At 43.6% G+C, this 22554-nt stretch overlaps 1 protein-coding gene across 4 annotated transcripts in view; it reads left to right on the forward strand.

Annotated features, from left to right (window-relative positions):
- The first annotated feature begins 789 nt into the window (after positions 1–789).
- The window catches only part of LARP1 (La ribonucleoprotein 1, translational regulator), a 65556-nt gene continuing 43791 nt past the window's right edge, over positions 790–22554 (forward strand). For 2 of the 4 annotated variants that reach the window (XM_028718341.2, XM_028718342.2), the window contains exon 1: positions 790–1569. In XM_028718341.2, the coding sequence (XP_028574174.2) occupies positions 1062–1569 (508 nt within the window). In that variant the 5' untranslated portion in view covers positions 790–1061. The remainder of the gene's footprint in view (positions 1570–22554) is intronic. The other 2 variants (XM_028718343.2, XM_028718345.2) reach the window with 1 other exon arrangement.

The following is a 22554-nucleotide window of genomic DNA, read 5'->3' on the forward strand; positions in this document are numbered from 1 at the left end:
AAAACACATGACTTCCCCTGAAGAATCCTGCACATTGCAGTTTGCCTGTCACAGAACTACAGTTCCCAGGAGAGGTTGATGGATCCAGCTAGTTTTGCAATTGGAAGACGCAAAGCTAGACGAAGTTTGAATGTACAGAAGAGGGGAAGATGCTAATTAGGAGGATACAGGAAAGTGGGAGCCAGTAGATTCCCCTCTGTGGCTGACGGCTACCTGCTCAGAGCCTTAAATGGCTCTGAAGGCTGCTACCGAGGAGAGAAAGAAATGCAATCCTATGCACACGCTTTTGCATTTAGCGGGATCTACTCCCAAAAGGATCCATAGGATCCGGCCATTCGGCAGGCTACGCTATTTACGTTATTTGGTTACTCCCAAAAGCAAACAGCTGGAAGGACTAGCTAGCTAGAGCTTCGCTGGAGCCGAGCAGGCCGTGCTCTGCCTCCCGAGGGCTAGCCGGAGCCGGGAAGCAGGGTGGCGGCGCCTGCGCGGAGAGGCCCCAAGTCAGCAACCGCGCCTGCTTCGGTCCCTTTAAGGAGCGTCTCCTCTTTCTCGCCGAGTTGCATCAGGCACGCGCGCGTCCCGTCCCCGGCGCACCCACCGCCCTGAGCTCGGGCTACCTGCCCGCTCGCTCGCCTTCCCCAACTTCCTAGGCGCGCTCGCGGCCGGGACCGGCGTGCGCGCTCCCGGGGGCCTCTCTAAGGCGGAGCTGGCTGAAGGGCGCGCGCTCCCGCCCGGCCAGTCGCGTGGTCTCCTTGCTTCTCCATATTGCTGCGGCGGCATTAGAGGAGACGGGGAGGGGGCACGCCGGGGTTGGGTTTCAAGGGTGGGGGGAGGAAGCCGGCGGCTCGAGCCCCCACCCCGTGGCTCCGGGGTGCGCATCTGACTGAGGAAGGGGTTGGGGGGCGCAGAAAGAGAGAGAAAGAGGGGAGGCAGGAGAGCTCCGGGCGAGGCGAGGCGGTTTTCGGGGGTGGGAGGGGGAAGTCGGCAAAGTTTGGGGCGGGCGCGTGTTGTCCGGGGAGAGCCTGGAGCCGGGGGCACGAGGCGGCTCCGCGGGGGCGCAGATGGCTACCCAGGTGGAGGCTCTCCTGCCCGCGAACCCCCTTCTGCCCTCCGAGGAGCACGGGCTGGTGATGAAGAAGCCTCAGGAGAAAGGGGAGCAGCACCTCCTGCACCAAGGAGAGAAGGCCAACGCCGACGAGGGCAAGGGGGGCGGCCCCGACAGCTGCAGCAAGGAAGGCGGCGGCGGCGGCGGCAACGTGGGGGAGCAGCATCTGCGCCGAAACGGGGCGCTGCTCAAGCCCCCCAGCATCAAGCAGCAGAAAGAGGACAGTAACAACCAGGAGAAGGAGAACCTGCTGCACCAGAGGAGCGGCGGCGGCGGCGGCGGCGGCACCGACTCGACGCGGCTGCCCAGCGAGGCCGGTAGCAGCAGCAGCGGCGGCGAGGAGGGCGGCGAGACGGGAGGCGTTGGGCGCAAGGAATTCATCGAGGCCCCCCCGCCCAAGGTGAACCCTTGGACTAAGAACGCCCCGGTGGCGCTGGTCACCCTCAACGGACAGTCGCCCCCAGGTGGGTAGCAGCGGGGGACCCGGGCGAGGGAGGGAGGGGCGGTGCTTTCGGTGATGGTGGTCTCGTTTGGGGCAATCGGCGAAGGAAGAGCGTCGCGGCCACTGGCGGAGGGCGATCTTCCCTCCGCAATATGGTGACATTTTCTCTTCTCCACACACACCCGCCTCCCCCCCCCCCGACGGTGGAACTCCACCCCGTCTTTGTCCATCTGCATCCACCCTGCTTGTATCTCACCTCGCCCTCCGCTCCTTGAACCGCTTCGTTATAAGAAAAATTAATGGGGGGAAAGAGCGAGCGCGGGATCGATGGCAGGCAAATGGAGGGTGGATGCAAGCATGGTGGGACGGGGCTTTCGAAATCGAGCGTGAGACGTCCAAGGCCTTGCTCGCTGGGAAACACGCCCGCGCTGGGCATGGGTGGAACTACCTTTATTGAAGGGAAAGAAAAGAAGGGGGGAGAGGGAGGAAGGGTGCCACCCCCGAGTGCCTCCCCATTTCCCGCGTGCGTGCTCAGGGAATCGGGCTTTTCCTAAGGGGAACTGAAGTGAATAAATCTTTTAAGACTTAATCGGGCACGGAAGGCACCCCCGCCGTTGCAGCATTGATCGGATCGTGAATGTTTCATGAGCGATCTCCCCCCCCCCCACACACACACACGCCGCTTCCTTTCCCCGAATAGCCTCGCTTTTTAAATGGCGTGGTGGTTGGTTGGCTGAGGGGGAGAGGAGCTCGTGAGGCTTAGACGTAACCGAAAGTCGGCAGGGAAGCCCGGCATATTTGGGGTGTGTGGAGTGTGACTGTGACCTTTCAAAGTAGCCAGAGAGGATTTAAAAATGCAGGTTGGCTGTTGTAGTTTAAAACTGTCGAACGTTTATTTGTCTTATACACGGTGGGGTGGGCCGACAGCCGGGGGCCCCTTTGGAGAAAGACCCCTGAGGAGAGCATGTTGTATGCAAATAGGCATAGGAAAGGGAAGGCCCCAAAGGCTGGACGCGGCCCGGCGGCGGCCGCCGCGCTGTGAGACGGGGAGCGGGAAGGAGGGAGGCGGTGCGTTTCCGAAGGTTCCTCGCCGCGCCGCTCTAGGCCCCGGTGCAAACGTGCCTCTGGCGACGGTTTGAAAGCTCCCGTCGCTCAGCGCCCCGCCGCCCAATGGCCGGGCGTGGGTGTGTGTGACTCTGTGCGCCGCCGTGCTCGGCGCTTCCTCCCTTTCCCAGCATTCCGCTGCAGCAAAGGCAACGTGGTTTTTCTGTCGCGGAGAGCATGTGATTTCTCCTGAGCTCGCCGTGGGGCCTTCCCCTTTGGACCTCTCTTCCTCTCACTCCACGCCAGTCCAACGACCCCCCCCCCCCGGGCCGCCGCTCGCCTTTCTTTTGCGGCTCCGAAGAAACCCCCACTCCACCCCCTTTCAGGGCCTCAGCGCGTATTTTTCCGAGGGTGGCAGTGAAACCCTCCCCCCCCCCACGTCAAGCGGGTGAGCAGGAAAAGATGAGCTAGGCCTCGCACATGGAAGCTGGGCTTCCCATGTGCGGCCCCGTCCTCTGCAGTACCGCCGCCTCCCTTTCAGTAACCCCGAAACACTCGCGGACACGTGTTACAATGCTACTGGAGGATCCATATGGTAGTGGATGTGGGACAAAGGTCTTCCAAAAGTCCACGTGGGCTTATATCCTTTGTAGGTTAATGCTGCTGGGCCTTTTCACCCTTTGGCGTTTGAACTGGGCCAGTACTGTGACATTTAAACCTTCGGTCTGGGTTCTCAGTGTGTTCATAGTTGGAATTCAGATGACATGCTCTAGCCCTCTATTTCTAGCTTTGAAACTGGGGGAAGAGTGGAATAGAGAGGCTGGAGACTTGCCTGTTACACTGAGGCGGTCGCTTGGAATGTTACAGCAACTTTCTCCACCTTTTGACATACATAGATGGCCTTGGAGAAATTCAAGAGAGTATTGCATAATCAGACCACTACCAGAAAGCTATTTCTTATATGCCCCTTCCATATGTTCCTGGATGATATGCAGGGAGGGCAGGCATAACTTATTACAGGAGAGATAGCTAAGCTCATGTTTAGCTTATGGAGGTGAAATCTGAACTGCTTTTTGAGGAAACAACAACAAAAGGAGCAGTTTTAAACTACTAGCTTTATTGAGTCCAAGTCTTCAAAATTGTTTATATTATTGCCAAACGTAATACTAGATTGCTCATGAATGCTTGTTCTATATTATATGATGAATCATCAAGTTTTACTGACTCCTGTAAGACGCACTGCTGTGCAGCACCTGGCTCAAATGCTATTTTTCTCCCTTCAAAATCAGGGAGTGGTAGTGCTTATTATCACAAATGCAAGATCATTAGAATAGATTTAATAATACTGTCCAGTCTGTTCAACTGTATCAGCTTAGAAGTATGATAACACTGGCTTGTTGGGACATATTTATGAACGAGTCTTCCAGAGGTTAAAGTTCCAGTACATAGATAGTTTCTAGCATGCTTTGTATAATATTGAGTGTACTTGGAACACTTGGGATACTTCATGTGTTAAACTAGTTGGGTAAATTACTTTTTTGCTTTTGCTGGTAAGATACCATAACTGAAATTCATTATTTAAATGTTTTTGTTTTTAATGAACCTTTTATGTAGGTGAACATATGTAAAACTTTATGAGGAAGCCCATAACAGTACAATAGTACAAATAGACTTTGTCCCTAAATAAGAAATGTCACTTTTGTGAAAGAAGCATGTATAGGGCACAAAGCACTTGTGTGGTGGGCACTTTACCTACAAACAGAAGATTCCAGTAGTGATGAACAGTTTTGTTCTCTTATGCCCTTCTCCTCTTACCTGTGTGTGCACACAGGTAGGTGGTATGACAGGACAGCCACCTCACATATCCCCATACTGATATTCTATCATCACCTGATGCAAGCACAGCTAACTTGCAATGCATGGAGAGGGAGGACTGGACAGGGATATTGGAAGTACTTGCAAATCTCCCCCCACCCAATTGACTTGTTCACAAGTGCCATCTCATGGTGCAAATGGATCATACCCATAGTGTTTCAGTAATCCACCTTTTGTAGGGCTGTCTAAAAAGCCCCCTGGTAAAGCAAATGCTGCAAAGATTTCTGCTTCTTGGCAGCAGTGGCCATAATTTGTACAATACTAGCTTTGGCAAATTATTCCGCTCTCGTAGCACTGTTTTTTCTGCTGCTTGTTATTTTATATATAATTTGCAACATAAACATGATGTAGTTGGAGAATACCAGATTGAACCATGCAGTGATTGAGAACTATGTGATAGGCTTTGGTTTAAGGTGGCTTTCTTTTATAGCATGTTGCACAAATTTAAAAAATTTATATGGGAGTTTCCTCTATTTAGTACTTTCTGCTTGAAAATATATGTGTAAGCATCCTGAAGTTTCTGTGCTAAGAAAAAGCTTTGTGCGTTGTAGTAATGATTTCTAAAGCTTAATATTGGCAAAGGTGATGTAGCAGCTGTTTTTCTATATTTGGGAAATTTGCCCACAACTGATTTGGGAAAAAATGCTACTTGCAAATAAGTCTATAACTTGTATCAAACTGCAAGTGTATAAATATATATGTATAATTTTCAGCAGCTTCTGGTTTTGGCACTGACTTAGTCGCAAAGTTGCTGCATCATTCCCCTCTGGACCATGCCTGAGGCTATGTTTCAGTGTAGCCATAACACCAACTCCTGGTTTGGTTCCACAAGAATTTTGCTTGACTTGAATCCAGGTTGCAAACCTCAAAGCAGACTTGTAATCCTGGTTTCAAGACAAGTGCAAAGCATAATTTTCCATCTCCCACATAATTAAAAATAATGGTTTGTGATAAAAATAAAGTCACATTGACTTAGCACGTATAGGGGGAGGGGAAGTGTGCTAGCACAAGGCTCATGCATGGAATACCAAATCAATGTTTGGCATTATGTGTGAACCAGCCTTGTTCTTGATTACCCAGAACAATGGATATGACACCCTAAAAGTATAATTGAGCTTTTCAGCTTGCTGTTTGAATTTTGCCTGTAGTATTGGGCAACAGACTGAAAGGTTATAAGATAGAAGTGCAACATCAAATGTGATGCCAAATATAATATTTTAAATTGTGCTGCTTACAGGAATGTCTTTAAATAATGATGCTACACTGAATGGCACAAACAAGATTTTATCTGAGGAGCTAAGTTCAGTCCAAGGGTGCATATTGAGAATTCTGAAAAGCATTTGTAGGTGGATTACAAAAGTTTATGGAAGGTACAGTTGTAGATTACCATATTTTTCGCTCTATAACACGCACCAGACCATAACACGCACGTAGTTTTTAGAGGAGGAAAACAAGAAAAAAAAATTCTAAACGAAATAGTGGATATATGATTTTTGTGGTTCATGCTGTGGCCACAGACATGTGATCTGACAGTGAGTTTGGAGTAGCCCAGTGCAAAAATCCTGAGGATCCATGTGGATCCATGCTTTGTAACCATGGAGGAGGGAAGGAAGGGGAACCATGGATCCTCTGCTCACGACTGCAGCAGATCCCCCCGCCACCCGCAGGCATTCACTCCATAACACGCACAGACATTTCCCCTTACTTTCTAGGAGGAAAAAAGTGAGTGTTATGGTGCAAAAAATACGGTATTTATTTTGACAACCTGGTATGGTCAGTGCATGTTTGTGTAGAAGCCCACTGTTTTCAATGGGATCAACATCCAAATAGCATAGTAATGGACTTGCTATTAAGGCTGGTGGCAAGTAGACTGGTGACTCTCAAACATTGAACGTATTTTGATTTTAAAAGGCAATTTTCTGCATGCAGTTAGGACAAGCGAAGGTGCTGCATGTCAGAGCTTGATTAGCTAGGAGGAAGTTGTCTTATATCTGACTTTTGCAATAATGGGATATAGGCCTGTCTGGGAGCTTGCTGGTTTTTGAGAAAAAGTTGAGAAAGCAGCCATTGCTTTTTGTACATCCATGCTTCGTTTTATGGTAATACAAAAGTAACATAAATTCAGAAAGCGATTGAGTATTGTGGTTTCCCCCAACAAGTCCTGGAAATGTGTGTGTCTGTTATCTCTGGGACTTTCATAGTTCTACATTTGGTTGGCTGCTACAGATTAAGTTACAGCAGATTAAAGCGGCAGGCCAATGCATGGTTATTCAGTAGTCAGTGAACAGAGCTTGTTCACAAACATGCTAATGATCAGAATGTAGAGAGTGATCACTGGAATAGGATAGTGTAATAAATCAATGTTTGACTTGTGAGGTAGTTGCAGGTTCACTTAACACAGATAAGTAATGCTTTAATTGCTGTTCCATCCCAATATGGTGATGTGCGAGATGGTCTTCTGTGTTGTTGTTCCCCAAATCTGGAATGTCTTTCTCACTGAAGCTCAGACAGCAAAAACTCTGGTAGTTTCCGCTGACTTGTAGAAATAACCTGCTTTTCCCAGGCATTTGCAGTAAATCAGTAAGTACTCTCTGTTTAATTCTCATGCTGTTTCTCAATTAATTATTTTATTATTGGGCTGTTTTTAAATCATGGTTAGATTTTTTGCTTTGTTGGAAATCACCCTTGGATCATGTTGATGTGATGAAAGCTGGCCTATAAACTGGAGGACTAAATAAATAATAAACAGAATATTTGGATCTTCTAGTCTGGAAAACAGTAGACCGTGCAGAGGAGGTTTATGTGCACTTTACTACTATTGCAACTTGTATATAAAAGAAACCGCACAATTTTGGATTCTATATTTCTGAGAAGAGCCATTGTGTTGCCTCTGAGGTTGCCTGGTGTATGAATATGATATGTCACAGTTGCTCAGTCAATTAGCCAAAAATTTTAAAATCACCTTATGGTTTTCCATGAGTTGAACAAACACATTTTTGTGTCTTGTGGTCTTATCAATTAATATATGAACTATACTTCTTGAGAAAGTAGCCAAGTGTCCTATTCTCCACCCCTTTTTGCATGATTTTGTAGGATAAGGTGTTCCTCCACAGGGACACACCTTTATTCACCCTAATCTTAAAAGTTTCCATCCTAATTGTTTTCTGTTTGAAAAGGTTATTAAAATAACATGTGACTCAGCTGACTGCTGCAGAAAAGTGAGAGCTGAAGCGCACTTACTTCACTTCAGTTCAACCATGAAACTCATTTTGCTAGTTGTGAGAGAGCTGACAGCAGCATGGTTCCAACCTTTTTTCTGCAACATGTCACAGCATTGTGGATGGGACTAGATAACGTATCAGCAGCATGTTTTGCCCCTTTCTGTGACATACTGCAGTATTGTTGGCTTTGATTAACTCTCCAGAAATCGTAGGGCTGCAACATCCATCATCCCCGACTATTGGCCATGCTGGCTGGGGCTGAGGGAAATTGTGATCTTAAAACATCTAGAGTAGGCTTCCTCAACCTCGGCCCTCCAGATGTTTTGAGACTACAATTCCCATCATTCCTGACCACTGGTCCTGCTAGCTAGGGATCATGGGAGTTGTAGGCCAAAAATATCTGGAGGGCCGAGGTTGAGGGAGCCTGGACTAGAGGGCACCAGGTAGGGAAAGATGGTTTTAGAGTAAGGGCAGAATTGCAGTGCTGGAATTCATCACCAAATGTACATGCAGCTTACTCCAAAATTAAAGGATATGTGATTTTAAAAGTTGGTTTAATTATGATCTACTACTCAGGGAAGGTTTTTCTTCTTAATGTTTGACAGAAGTCATTTGGGTGGAATTTCTCCTTTTGAAGTGCATCAAAGGTCATTTATTCCCTTCACTATGCCCTTCAGTTTTATTCTAGACCTTTGCTCTGTGCACTGTTTGTTCAAGAGAAGCTGTGGAATGTAATGTCTGAGTGAAAACTGATTCATGGCACATTGTCTGGTCCTCCCTAGAATAATCCTAAATCTCTAGGATTTCCAACTGTAAAGGCTCTAGTTGCCTCTCATTCAAGTTTTCTACCCTGTTCTTTGGTTTGTTTTAACTGGAACTGTCTGGGCACTTGCATCCCAAGCCTAAATGTTTGTTTGGAAGTGAGTACATTCATTTCTGTGTGATTTCCTCCTAAAGTAGCTATGTTTAGGGTTTTCATCTTACGGTCATTTTAAGATTAATGTATGAATATATTTCCCAAAAACAGTATGCAAGGTGCTTAATGTTATTTTAAAAGGAGGGAAATGAAGGATGTTCCCACTTTAGAAAACATTTTTACAGGGTGGATTGTGACTTCTGCAAGCCCTCTTCAAGTCTCAAACTTAAATTACTTTGAATGTAAACAAACTGATAATTACATGTTCTGTTAGTGATATTTTACATGGTAAGAATTGACAGATTTTTGACATTAGATGGTGTAAGATGCATTTTTCTTTAAAGTAGATATTCCACTAGGTGAAAGTGACATAAAGACAGTAATTGTCCTCTGTAAGAATAGGAATTCTTCATTACCTGCACCTGTATGAGACTCAAGATTCAGTCTCTCGCATTTTAAGTTGAGAATTTTATTAATAGTTATATGGCACTTGACGCTAAATAAAAGTGTATCATATGCCCCTTTTTAGTAATTCTTGTAACACCTGTAAGATAGGCCAAGATCTCCATTTTGCTGATGTAGGGTGATCGCTGAAATAGGGTGTATCCAACTAACACATGCTGTCAGCACATGCATTTACATTTGCACAATGGAAATTCCCCCTCCTCTTCCCACACCCTCCTCAAATTTCCTTTAAGGGTTAGGAGAACCCCTAGAACAGATTTAGGGATCATGCAGGGGGAGGAGAGAAGTTCCTTAGCACTGATGGGATACATTGGTTGGAGATCTCCCATAGTTGTTTACTTAAAAACACTTAAGTTGAAATTTCAGTTGCTGTGGATCAGCTTTTCACTTCACCATATCTTTGAAGGAGCAGGATGGGCCAGTAAATTGGATTTTACATTCCCACTCACCCCTGTGTTTTCTGATTGGCCTTTGGCAGGATTAGTGGAGTTGGTGACTCATGAAGCCGTAGCATGTGCTATGCAAGTTGGGTTTGTGTACATGCTAATAAATATCTCTCTGTCTCGGTTCTAGTCAGCAGGACAATATTAAGGTGTGGCATTTTGAGGAAGCATGTGAGGTAAAGATAATATTATGTGTCTTGCTGACTAAAAGTGACATAGGAATCATAGAAATTTTATAGTGAGTTTGTAGAAGACCTGACTGAGACCTTGCAGAATTGACTTCAACACATCTCCCTACTCTGAATGCTCCTAGTCAATACAGTTGTACCTCGTGTTGCGTAACCTCCAGGTTACGGAATCTTCGGGTTATGGCCGTGGCAAACCCAGAAGTGGGTTTGCCGCTCTCACATGCGCAGAAGTGCTCTGTGGTGCCATGCACAGAAGCGGTCCTCCGGTTATGGAATTTTTGGAATATAGCCGGGCCTCTGGAACGGATCCCATTCATAATCGAAGGTACCACTGTATTTTGTCTTGGCACAAGATTGCTCCTTCTGGTCTCTTGGGCTACTTGTATGGTTTTCTTTGTTTTATAGATAAGTCTTATGATGGGCAGAGCAGGCCAGTTGTGTTGTGTACTGTGATGCATATTATACATTATAGTTAAGGGAAGCTTGCTTGTTAATTTGGTCATAATTTTGATTTTTCTGGCTTGCTGTGGCTTCCTCAGTTTTGTATTTGAAGGTACATAAATAATTCAATAATTAAATCACTGGCTTAGGAATCCTGGTATAATGTACCTTTTAAAAACAGGGAAATAACTGAAATCCTGGTGATTGGGTTCATGCAAATGATAGAGACCCACATTTTATTGAGTAGTGAAGGGATTAATAGTGAAAAACGGCTTCATATTGTGGCCCTGCAGTGCAGTTGTTTAACCAGCAGTTTCTCTGGTCTGAGCAGAGACAATAGCTGATAGGACCTGGGAGCTGTGAATTTCACTGTTGAATGAATTGATCAGCTTAGCATTGTGGAATTACTGGTTTATTTGCATAGGAATATATTTTGAAGTGCATGGAGGGAGGCATAGGATTTTTCACCAGGAAGAGGGGACTCAACTTTGAATCATTTGGGGGATTTAGTTGTGTCAGTCATAGTTCTCTTTGTGTGGGACTCCACATATGCTAGTGAGTTTACATGGCAATTGGCTACATTTAAAATATTTTCAACAAAGAAGGATGGTTTCCCAAAGCAGCTGCCAGTTGTCCAATCTAGTGTGTGCAGTCTGTTTTAATAGGGTGATCTTGTGTGGGTGGTTGTTAGAACTGCATGTCTTAAAATCCAGGAGGCCTGTTCTTGCATCCATAGGGCTAGCTGGTGTTTTTGAGCTATATGGGCAGTATCTTTGATGAGAATTTGATAGTATGGAAGAGTGATTGGAGGACAATAATGGTAAAGAGGGTGCAGTTGCATAGCTATTCAGTGTTAATCTGCTAACAGTTTAAACTAATTGTTTTGAGCAACATCCTGGAAGTTGAGCTGCAGTTGACCTTTCTTACACTTTGCTTTTTGAAATACTGTTTGGCACTCTATATCGGCAAGAGTCATTCATCTTGTAGCCATAGCAGGCATTTTTGTCTTACTTATTTTCTGTGTATTCAGTAGTGTCAGTGAAGCACTCATATTTAATCAAGTTACTTCAGACTTTAGTTTTGATAGTTAGTTCACTTGCATATAAAGTTCTCTGAATAAACGTTGCTTACTTTATATGTGACTTGTACCTAAAACAAATGGCTCTCAGACTCAGTGTTAGAGACTCAAATATATAAGCTAATTCTCAAATGGCACCTTAAACTTGTGTTATGGTTGCCACAATAGAATGTCTAGGTGCCTTTTTTTGCATTGAAGTTTATTATTATTAATTCATTTTTGTACCGCTTTGTATTTTAAAGAACAAATATCAAAGTGGGTTACAACACATTAAAACATCAAATAAAACAATCCAGCCTAAAGCGGATTCAACCTTCAAGGAAAATATTTCAGATCCTTCTCTAAGTGACATTTTGCTTATCCTATATTTCTTTACCTACTTAATTTATATAGCAGCCCCATAGCAGAAGTACCCTAGGAAGCCAGTGTAATGTAGTGGTTAGAGTGTCAAAGACATGGGAGATCAGAGTTCAAATCCCCACTCAGTCATGAAGTGCACTGGTGACCTTGGGCCAGTCACAGCCTCTTAACCTACCTCATGGGGGTGAACCATGTACTCCTTGGAGGAAGAGGTGGCCTATACGGTAAATGCAATAAATAAGCTCTTCTGCTTACTTGCTTGAAAAAACTGGAGGGGCCAGACAGATGGAGATGTCAGTCGGCAACCTGGCACCCAGAGATGTCCACGTGATCACAGTTGGACCTGTGCCAGTTGCAAAATGCACCTGGCTAATTTCTGACACCGATCCTGAGCATTTCAAGTTCCTCATTAGTTCCGTAAGGGCCCCATGGGCACATGGTGTAAATGGCAGGGGTGGAGGAACTTTTGGTATTTGAAATGCAGGGTTCTCTCCAGCCCCCACCTTTCACCTTGAGTGCTTTAGCCGTTCTTATCTATGATCATGCCTCTTGCTTGCTTAGGAGGATAGAAAGAGTTGTGTGCAAAAAAAACCCCACCTTTGACTTTTACTCTTCATAGAGGCTGCTCTCTCTCTCTCTCTCCTTGAATTTGTGCACAGAATCCCTTGTTAGTGCATAGTAAGAGCCAAGAATGTCCCCCAAAATTTCCTCAGTTATGAATTTACTGGATGGACTTGCAGAGCTGTAAGGAAGGGTTAATGAGATAGTCTAGGTAAAGAATGGGCCCGCATTTCGTTCATTCAGTGTCATAAGGCAGTCTAGTAAGGCTAAACCTGTCATTCTCCTTTTAAGAACAAGGTCCACATTAAATGGCATAACAGAGCTTCACTTGCAGTTTCTGTCACAGGTGAAGGTTTGTCTCTTTGGAATATTTGCTGGTGAAAGAGCAAGATAATCTTTTGCTAGGTGTGGGACTTCCTTGTCTATGAATGTCACAACTTCTGAAGAGGAACAAGGGCCGACATCTTGCTGCAAAATAGCCCCAGTCTTACTAATATTTGTGGTGCAGTCTGTGTGAGAAGGTGTTTAGCAGAATGGCTGCTTCCTGTGGAAATCCATTGGAGTGCCCAGTACATATGGCAGGCATAGGCAAACTCGGCCCTCCAGATGTTTTGAGACTACAATTCCCATAATCTCTGACCACTGGTCCTGTTAGCTAGGGATGATGGGAGTTGTAGTCCCAAAACATATGGAGGGCTGAGTTTTCCTATGCCTGACATATGGCATATGACAACTTAGTCTGCTCTCTGCAGGATGTGAGGAGAGGGCGCTTTATGCTAGAGTGAGTTCTTGTAGCATTATAGGACTGATACTTTGTATGTGTTCAACAAATGTATCCGTGGGGCTTTCTAAGCATCTACAGTATGTCATGCTTGTGATAAAGTGTCTGGACATTGCTGAGCTGGTATGGTAGCATGGACATTCTCATTATTCAGAGAGCAAAGCTGTCAGTTCTTGCAGTCCTAAATCTGTGAAGGAAGAAAATGTCATTGATTGGGTGGAATTAAAACCTTTTAGACTGTGTAGGCTGTACTAGCTTTGTAGGGTAGACCGAAGTGTGAAGGAGGTCCTGGGCTGTAGAGATGCGAAGTCAGGTTGGTTAGTGTTGGACCATAATCAACCCCCCCACTATCACTTTGAAAACTCCAAGTCCTTCTAGCATAGCAAAGTCACATTCCCCTCCCCCAAGGCTCACTCATGATAACTATCCATCTTGTAAAGATTGAGTCCATGTACCCTTATCAAGTGCATTAGTGATTTCAAGCAATCATTAACACCACCATATCTGGCTGAAATAGGGGGAAATAGAGTTGGATGTCTGCATACTGGTGGCAGCTTACTCAGTTTCTAGACAGCTTCTCCCATTAGTTCCATGTTGAGACAAGATGTGGAACTTTTATAACTCCTCTGACCCGGTTATTGTAACTGATAATACACTGCCTTAAACTGTCAAATGTTGCTGTGGTGCTACTACTGTAGTTTAATGGTGGCACCATAACCATTTTTTTCACTTGGAAAAATGCAGCAGTGGTGTCCTACTCCTTGTTGAATACTATTTGTCTAGAATTTATGGTGGTCTGACAAAAATTGGAAACATAGGAAGCTGCCTTCCAGAGTCAGATCACTGGTCCATCTACCTTAATTTGGCAGTGGCTCTCCAGGGTTTTAGAGAGGGAGTTTTCCCCAGCCCCCTAGCCAAAGTTAATAGGGACTAATCCTGGGACCTTCTGCATGGATAGCAGATGTTCTGCCACTGAGCTGTAATTGGCCATGGAAAACTGCTTCTTTTGATTGTTCACTCACAATGAACTCAGCAGAAATGAAGAATCTGCCCAATGAAAAGTTATTTGAAATCGAAGCTTTTGTGTACCATAGTTTAACTTTTGCCTCTTTTTGTGGTACCAGCACATTCGTCAGAATGTATGTGCTGCCAGGTTTGTATTATACTCTTTATAGTGATTCTGCAATTACAAAGAGATTTCTGTCAAATCTGTGCATCTTACACTTCTATAGAAGCTAATTATATTAAGCAGGGTTTTGTTTGCAAATATCATGACTTGAAATGACTACAGTGGTACCTCGGGTTAAGAACTTAATTAAGTTCTGGAGGTCCGTTTTTAACCTGAAATTGTTTTTAACCTGAGGTACCACTTTAGCTAATGGGACCTCCCGCTGCCGCTTCACTGCTACCGCACAATTTCTGTTCTCATCCTGAAGCAAAGGTCTTAACCCCAGGTACTATTTCTGGGTTAGCGGAGTCTGTAACCTGAAGCGTCTGTAACCCAAGGTACCACTGTATTGTTATCAAACTGTTTCCTGTATAAAAGAGTTCTGTATACTGTGCTCTAAAATACACTTACATAAGCATCTTTTTTAAAGTTTGAATATTAGAGCAGCTCAGCTATAAGATTCCCTTATTTTCTTAATTTCTTGAGAAAGCAATAATCTTGCCACCTAATTTACCCAATGACTGTGATACCAGTAGGAAAACAGCACAAAAACGAGCCTCTTAAGGAAGCAATTAAAATACTCTTGCCCTTAATTTGAAGGAGCTGCTATTCTAGAATGCTATTCAAAAAGAGCATTGAAAATAAGTATTGCAGGTGTGATTGCTTACCCTGTTCCCACTTAGCCTGTTGGAAGCTGGCACCTGCAATAGTCAAGGCCAGCTGGGAAGGGATAAAAAAAGTCATACCCATGAGCACAGTGGGTACTGTTTCCCTTTGTGCCTGCCAGGAGAGAGAGTATGAGTGCAGTTAGATACAGAGGCAGTTGGAATGTTCCTCTGTTTTATCTCAAGATCTGTGGTTTGTGTGTATGTACTCCCCCCTCCCATATTTTTTTGGTGGAGAGTGAGAGGAGTACAGGGGGCTGGAGGTCACTTTTACTTGCTGCACATGACCAAATTAAAAGGTTGCTCTAAATTACCATTCAGAAGTTAACTTTTGTGGTCACAGTAATGGCACACTCTTGGAGAATATTAATAATTCAGCCATTCTAGTAGTAGGTAGAACTCCTGAGAAGTATCTTTGTATGTTTTAGAGAGAAGTTCTACATTTTTCAATACTTTTGGAAGAAGCATTAAAAAAGCACGTGATTAGAAATGATACTGACTGGAAGAAGTTTTAATGCTGTCTTTAGCCAAACTGTTGTTGTGAAGTAGTAAGTTAGGTTGAGAGGGGAAAACATCTGGCCCAGTCATTGATGACATGGAATTCTCTTTCAATATTTGTTATATGAGGGGAAAACATCTGGCAGAACCATTATTGGGACAATAAAGTACTGCAAACACTCCATGTGTGACCAGCATCAAAACTGTAGGGTGCTCAGGTGCTGTAGGCTATCCTTAGCATAATCTATCTTGTCCCAGTTTGTCCTCCCAGTGGTACTTTTATGTGACGCATGGCTACATAATGAGAAAATTCAATAGGACTGCTGCAGTACAAAAATGCTGTGTCTTTCTTCTTTACAGATAACTGATTTGTACAATATTGAAAGTTCTCCCTATAGTTAGTCACAGGTGTTGTGCAAACGAAAAATATATTTCCTTGTTTGATTGCAGTGCCTTCTTTCTAACTGGAATGGCCATTGAAAGGCTTAGCTTAAACTGAGTGTCAAGTCTGTTGGCCTCCGTATATCCTGTAGTGCCTACAGGTGACAGGTTTCCTTCATTTGCTGGCGGAAGGGCAGTGAAGCAGTATATCTGGCTCATTGTATCTCCCTCCCCATGGCTCTGTGTGTCTAACAGTATCACTTAAGGCTTACTGGTGATTAAAAGGCAGAGCACAGGAGCTGGGTCACCATCTGCTTCACTGGACTGATAAATGGGCATTACTTTTCTCTTGTTCATTCTTAATCCACCTAGTACTTTCTCCACACTAACAGTGGGGCACTTGGTCTTGTGGATCAGGCAAGGATTTTGCTGCTCATCCAATTTGCACAGTTATCAGGAGGGTGGGGGCTACGATAGGGAATGTCCCGTTCTCTCCAGGTACAGATAAGTCGCTGAGAGAAAAAGCAGCTGTGACCTTTTATTTTTGTAATATATACCTGTTAGCCTTCTTAGTAAGTTCCCAAAAGTTACTAGCCTGCATTTTCTTTTTATTTGTGTTTTACCTCAAATGGGGAATTTCCCTAAAAATCAGGCTGGTGAATTCCCCCTCTCCCCAGGCTGGTCTGGAAATGCAGCAGGTTGGTAGAGGAGGCATGGATTGCTACCTGTCCGCTTGATTTCAAATTGGACGTGCAAGAAGGGGCTTTGCTTCCTCTATGTCCATCTTAGAAGCACAGTTGGCTGGTGGATTGCTCCATTCCTCCATATCTTGAGTGTTGTTCTTCTGCTTCTCTTCCTTTGTGGCCTGGGCGGAAGCCAAGTGGACTTGTGAAAGATGGACAGATTGCTCTGCTCCTCCTTTGTCGGACTACACACTGAGGTGTGGAGACAAGATTCCACGTTCTCTCTATGGTCGCCAGTGGCATCCAGATGAGCTGTTAAATGCAAGACTGGTGTATATGTTTTATTGCAGTAGTAATTGTTGGAATAAATCTTTTCATATTTATTTTCATATCTTAGAGCCAAGTTCAGCAGTTTGGCTTTTGTTGCACGTTAAAACTGTAACATCTTTATGGTTTACTGTTTCATTGTGTTTTTAAATGTTTGCTTGCAGGTAAATTTACTCAAATCAAAGTTTGGACATAATAGCTACCATAGCTTAACCTCTCAACCGTGTGTGTGTGTGTGTGTGTGTGTGTGTGTGTGTTAAAATGAGCTAAAAGCACTGCTGTTTTAAAACAAATTGCACAAGCCTATACTTGAATTGCAGCATGCATGAATGTCATATCACTTGATTATAAACTGAATCTTAATGCACTGTATTGCCTAACACAAAATAAGAAGGGATTGTGGGGCATCTTTTGATCTGTATATGTTTAAAATTGATATTGCACCAGCAGCGTTTGAAATTCGCTGGGCACCAGTCACAATTTGTGACTGCCAACCGACATTTTGCAACTGGATGGAGATGTCCGGATGCCATCCTTGGTGCCTAGCATCTCCCCCTGCCTGGTTGCAGTCAGCTGGTCTGCCAGGCACAGTGGCAGCAAAAGAGGCACGTCTTTTGCTACCACGCTATGCTGCCAAACGCCTGATTTGCCCGGCAGCACAGCAGCAAAAGATGCATCTTTTGCAGCCATGCTATCCTGCGTACCGCCTGATTCACTTGGCAGCAAGTTTTTTTTTTTCCTGTTGCTGTGCTGCTGGGTGAATCAGGTGTTTGGCAGGGTAGCGCGAGATGTGTCTTTTGCTGCCACGCTACCCTGCAGACCATCTGATTCGCCCGGTAGATTTATTTTTTTCCTGCAAGGCTGCCTGGTTTCCACCCTCCCCCTCAAAAGGCACCTAGACATTTTGTTTTGGAGCCCACAACCCAGTTCCCAGGAGCCACATGGCTCCTGACATTCCTATCCCAGTTTCTAATACTGTGTGCCAGGCTTTTGCAAATGAATCAAAAAAGGCAGGGAGCAGTGTTAGAAACTGAGATATGAAAGCTAGGAGCTAAATAGCACCTTAAGTCTAGACTACCACTACATAATGCTTTATGGGGCTGCCCTTGAAGGATGTGATTTTCTTTGAGTTTTTTCTCCCCTTATCTTCTTTTCTCTGCTCTTTTTGTGGAAATCAGTTCTTGATGTCTGCTTAACACTGGTGGACATAATAATTTTAAGAATAAATAATAACTTGTACTATAATGTGCATGATTTCTGCTTTTATTGTTTTTGCCTACTTCTCATAAAATGGCAAAATCAAAGAGTTGCTAGGTTCCTTTACAGTTCAGTGGCTTTTAGCTCCATTTGTAAGAAAAACTTGACATAATAAAATCAGTTTATAATTATTGTTTGAGTAAACTATTTTTAATACACCAGACAAGACCATTCAGTAGTAAATCAAAGTATGCATAATGCATTTTATGTTCCTGAATTAACAAAAGGACTTTCAATAGCAGTCATATTTCCCTAGTGTCGGAGGTTGAATAATGTGGAGATCAGTGATGTGACTCACTGTTGGTGTAAAGAGAGATGCAAAGCCAAAGCTCCCACATTTTCCATTGTCCTGACAGTGTCTTGCTTTGCGAGCCTCTTAAGAAACTTGAGGTTGCTGCATTTGAGGCAACTAAAACAAAAGTGATGGATGTTCTTTGCTTTCCTGAAATGGGCTCATTTTGATTTTTTTACATATGCTTTTGCAGGAGCAGTTCTTAACAATCTCCCATCTGCTTCTGTTCCAGTTATAGTGGATGCAGCCCAAAGAAAGTGCTATCTTGTTTAGATGGAGTGTGTTAGTTGCTGGTAACCGGCATAGTAAATTTATAATCTTAAACTTGCAGGGGCTCAGCTAGTGAAGGTGTGTCCTTCAAGCAGTCACTTGAGGCCTGTTGAAAGTTACTATTGTGTGTCTTTTGTTGACTTTTTAAAAAAACAACAACAGACAAACAAAATATATTGGCTATGTTTGCCAGCATCTGTATTTTCCCATCACCTTACACGTTTTTCCTAGGCAGGACCAGTCATCCCTTCAAGTAAAATGAAGCAGGTGCTTCGGCAGCAGATTCCAAAATCAGTGTAACTATAGAAGGGATGTCATCAGAGTTCCTGGAGATTGACCTCTGGTGCTGACTGGCTTAACTGGATGATTGAGGTCACACTTTTCAGGGTTCAAGTGTAAGAACTCCCATAGCAGAACTACTTTGCAGATAATGTTTTAAAATAGGTGGCTGTCATTTAAAAAGTGCTAGGTCCTGGTTGGAATATTCTGTTCAAGAAAGGGGAAAAAACACAACAGGGATATTCTGTGGGCTGACATTTGAAGTTGATGTTTGCTTAAAGGTGCTGATAAGCTTGGGCTCTCTGTGCTCTGTTGCCAAAGGACCTCTGGCTGTATGTCAAGCACCTCGCCCATATTCTTTTGAACTTCCTAAGGCAGGCTTTCAAAGGTTTTATTACCCTTCACAAATGCTACTTGTGTAGCCACATATTACCAAGAGCAGAAGTTTAAATGTATTTAGACTGTGTTTTTGTCACCTTGAACATGTTGCTTAACCCTTTTCCAAAAGTGGTTTCTGTCTGTTCAATAAATCCTAGGTAGGGTGTGCGTACACATACATGTTCACTTTTACATTAAAATACCTGAATGCTTTCTGCAGAATAAAAGCTGTGGCCTTCAGGAGTGTAGAACTTGGTTGTGTAGCACATGTGCACCATGTACAGAAAGCTGTGGGTTAAATTCCAGGCATCTGTAGTTAAAAGGATCTTGGATTGCAGAGTTGTGAAAGCCTTTGCCTTAACCTCTTTTTTTTGTGCTTTATTTGTACACATCCTTGAAGGTCAACTTAGAATACTTGTGTAACCTTAATGCAAAGTCTAATGCCCCCCCTCTCCCTCTCTCCTCCCCTCTCGTGTTGGAGCCATTATCTCTGGAATAAAAGTGTGCATTAGGGCTGGGCAGTATATCAATATATCATAAATGTTCACATCGTGATAATTTCTTTTGTCTGTCTTTGCAAAATTTAAGAGTTTATTTCATGTTTGTTATCTTGGTAACATTAAAGCTGCCTCACTGACAAACTGCTCTGATGCAGTTTTTTGTGTTTAGCCTGGTTGAATAGTATCCATCTCAAATGTTAGTGAATTTGAGGAATAGGTTGCTGATGCTGATGACACAGTATGGTCATTAAAGTTTCTTAAAAGGAGAAGTGGTGTGGATGGTTTCTTAAAACAGGTGGAGAAACCAATGGTCTTCCACATGTTGTTGGACTACATCTCCCACAATCCCCGATCATTGGGCATGCTGGTTGGGGCTGATTCAAGTTGCAATCCAGCAACATTTGAAGGGCTGCAGGTTCTCCAACCCTTCTTTAAAATACATTTCAAAAGATGTTAGCTTTTTCAAAGTGGAGATAAAGAGATGTTTATTTGAGCTATAACTAAATTCAGTTAGTTTTGCCTGGACATAAATGCTGTTAGAAATCTTTACTCTCTTGTAAACAAACAAAACTGAGCTTTTATTATGGTTTGAGCTCATAGATAGCTCCTAAAGCTGCAGCTGGTGTATGGAGAGAGACAAGCCAAACGCTATAAAGTGCCACATAGTTTTAAACCACGATTAGCAATGTAGGCTGACTCAGCAAAAATGTGCAAGGTTCTCCCTCTATCAGTACAATGGGCTGTTTTGAAAACTTGCATTAAGCTCCTTTTCATAGTTCATTGTTTGTTGCAGATAAAACATTGCAGGCCTTACAAAAGTAATGGCCAGAAAGATTGCTGTTTTAGTCTGCGGCATCAAATAAAACAGACTTAAAAACTAACAAATTTGTTGTGGGATAAGCTTTCATAGAGTAAAGTCTGCTTCATCTGATGCATGAGGTGCTATCATAAATTGACATGTAATTATAATAATTTGTATAATGAACGACCCAGTTAACATGATTGTATGGGCTCCTAGAGAGGAGATTGTAGCTGTTTTGCTGCTCTCTGGTCACCAGTCCAGATGCTAAACAGGCTTGGAGCTGGCCTCAAACCATATCATTACATATTAGCTATTTGTACACTGTCCTTGATAAGTGATGTAAAGCACAGGTTCGATATATTTTTTAAAAAAGATTTTCATATTACCATCAATGGTTCCCAGGGTGGCTAATGGTATTTCTGTGCATTAACATACAATAAATATAAAGCAATATTAAAACCATCAAATAGTGTCAAGTACTGTCAATTATAGGAATAGGGAGCTTAAAATACCAGATATATTTTTATAAATCCTGGGCAAATAAAGTTTTTGCATGGCACTTAAAAGATAAAGAAGGAATCAAGTGGGTTTCATTGGAGGGAATTCCAAAGACACTATAACACAGCCATAAATGTTCTTTCTCTACTTTCCATCTCCCTCTCCAATTGGTGGAAAATGTCACTAAATATTGATATATGGGTAGTAGGGAGTAGGTGTTCTTTAAGATACCTGGATCCCAAACTGTGAAGGGTTTAAAAGTGAGCACTTTGACTTGATATTGGAAGTTGATGAACAGCCAGGAAAGGTCTTCATCATCATCATCATTATTATTATTATTATTATTATTTAAAAAATCATATTTCTAATGAGAGATCCCAGTTTTTCTAAAACGTAGCTGCTAGAATTCTAACTGCAGCTTGCAAAATCTGTTCAGGTCCCTCCTAACACATTGCAGCAAAGTATGGATAACTGGATAGACTGTCTGTGTCCAGGTTCATCAGAGTTCTTCCATTTCTCTCTTTAAAAACCCTGGTAATTTCCATGCTAATCTGAGGAAAGCTTGGGAGATCTTCCCCATCTCTAGTAATTAGCCATGAGTGGTAAAGATCAAGTGAACAAAAAGTAGGTTACATAGCCCCAAGCACCTTGTCTTGCATTTTCAAGCTGCATCAACTGAAATTCATCCCACAATGCTACATCAGACAGTGCTTTTGACACATCCTCGGACTGAACTGCCATAATTGTGGCATCTAGACTCTGATGAAGGTGAAGGTAAATGATTTTGTCTTGACAACATGTTTAGCAAACATTTTACAGCAGGCGCTGAAGGTTTTTTGAATCCTTTCATGTGGTACTAAGCCATGAGCTGCTTGGAATATCTCTGCTGGACACCACTCCCAAGTATGTGATGGTTAGCAGAGAAGTGTTTCCTTGCTGTTATGGCCACAGAGTAGGCTCAGTAGTGAACTTTTACCTGTGTTTAGTCATATTCAATGTGAGCCTTCTACCACCTGCATTCTAGTAGTCTTGCTGCCTGCTTCCTTAGCTAAGTTACTAGGTAAACCAGGGACCAGGCTCTGCCCTGTGAGAGAGAACCCTTAGGAACAATTGTGCTAACTTCCTGAGCAATTGAAACGAAGGCTTGGTGTGCTGGACACGCCAACAGGAAACTCCTTGAGGACTTTTTGGAAACCCCTGAATTAAGTTCATTTCTGGACTGCCCTACTGGATTTGCTGCCCCTACAGAGGGTAGTAGTTGCTGCTGGCTTAAACCCAGCAGGAAGTGGTCTGAACGTGACTGGGGAGGTACTGAAAAACCCTCCACACCACAGTGCAGTTGAGAACTCTAGGTCTGTACACCATAGTAAGTTGCCCTGCCCCAGACCAATTTTGGTGCTGCAATACGGCAAGTGGGTGTAGCTGAGAGAGTTCCCTTCCTTCAAGAATAAATAATGAATAGTAGTTTAGTTATAATTTACCTGGTATTTAACTGGTAGGTCATCTTTTGCAGCCTGGGTGGCCAGCCTGTGGGACAGCCAGCAGTTCTTTATTGCACGCAGGAGTAGAAGAGGATGCCTCTGGCATAAGAGTCCATCCTGTATGCCTGCCACGTTGCAGTCAGATCTCTTGCTCA

The sequence above is a fragment of the Podarcis muralis genome, chromosome 2 (assembly GCF_964188315.1).
Source record: "Podarcis muralis chromosome 2, rPodMur119.hap1.1, whole genome shotgun sequence".
Taxonomy (NCBI): Eukaryota; Metazoa; Chordata; class Lepidosauria; order Squamata; family Lacertidae; genus Podarcis; species Podarcis muralis.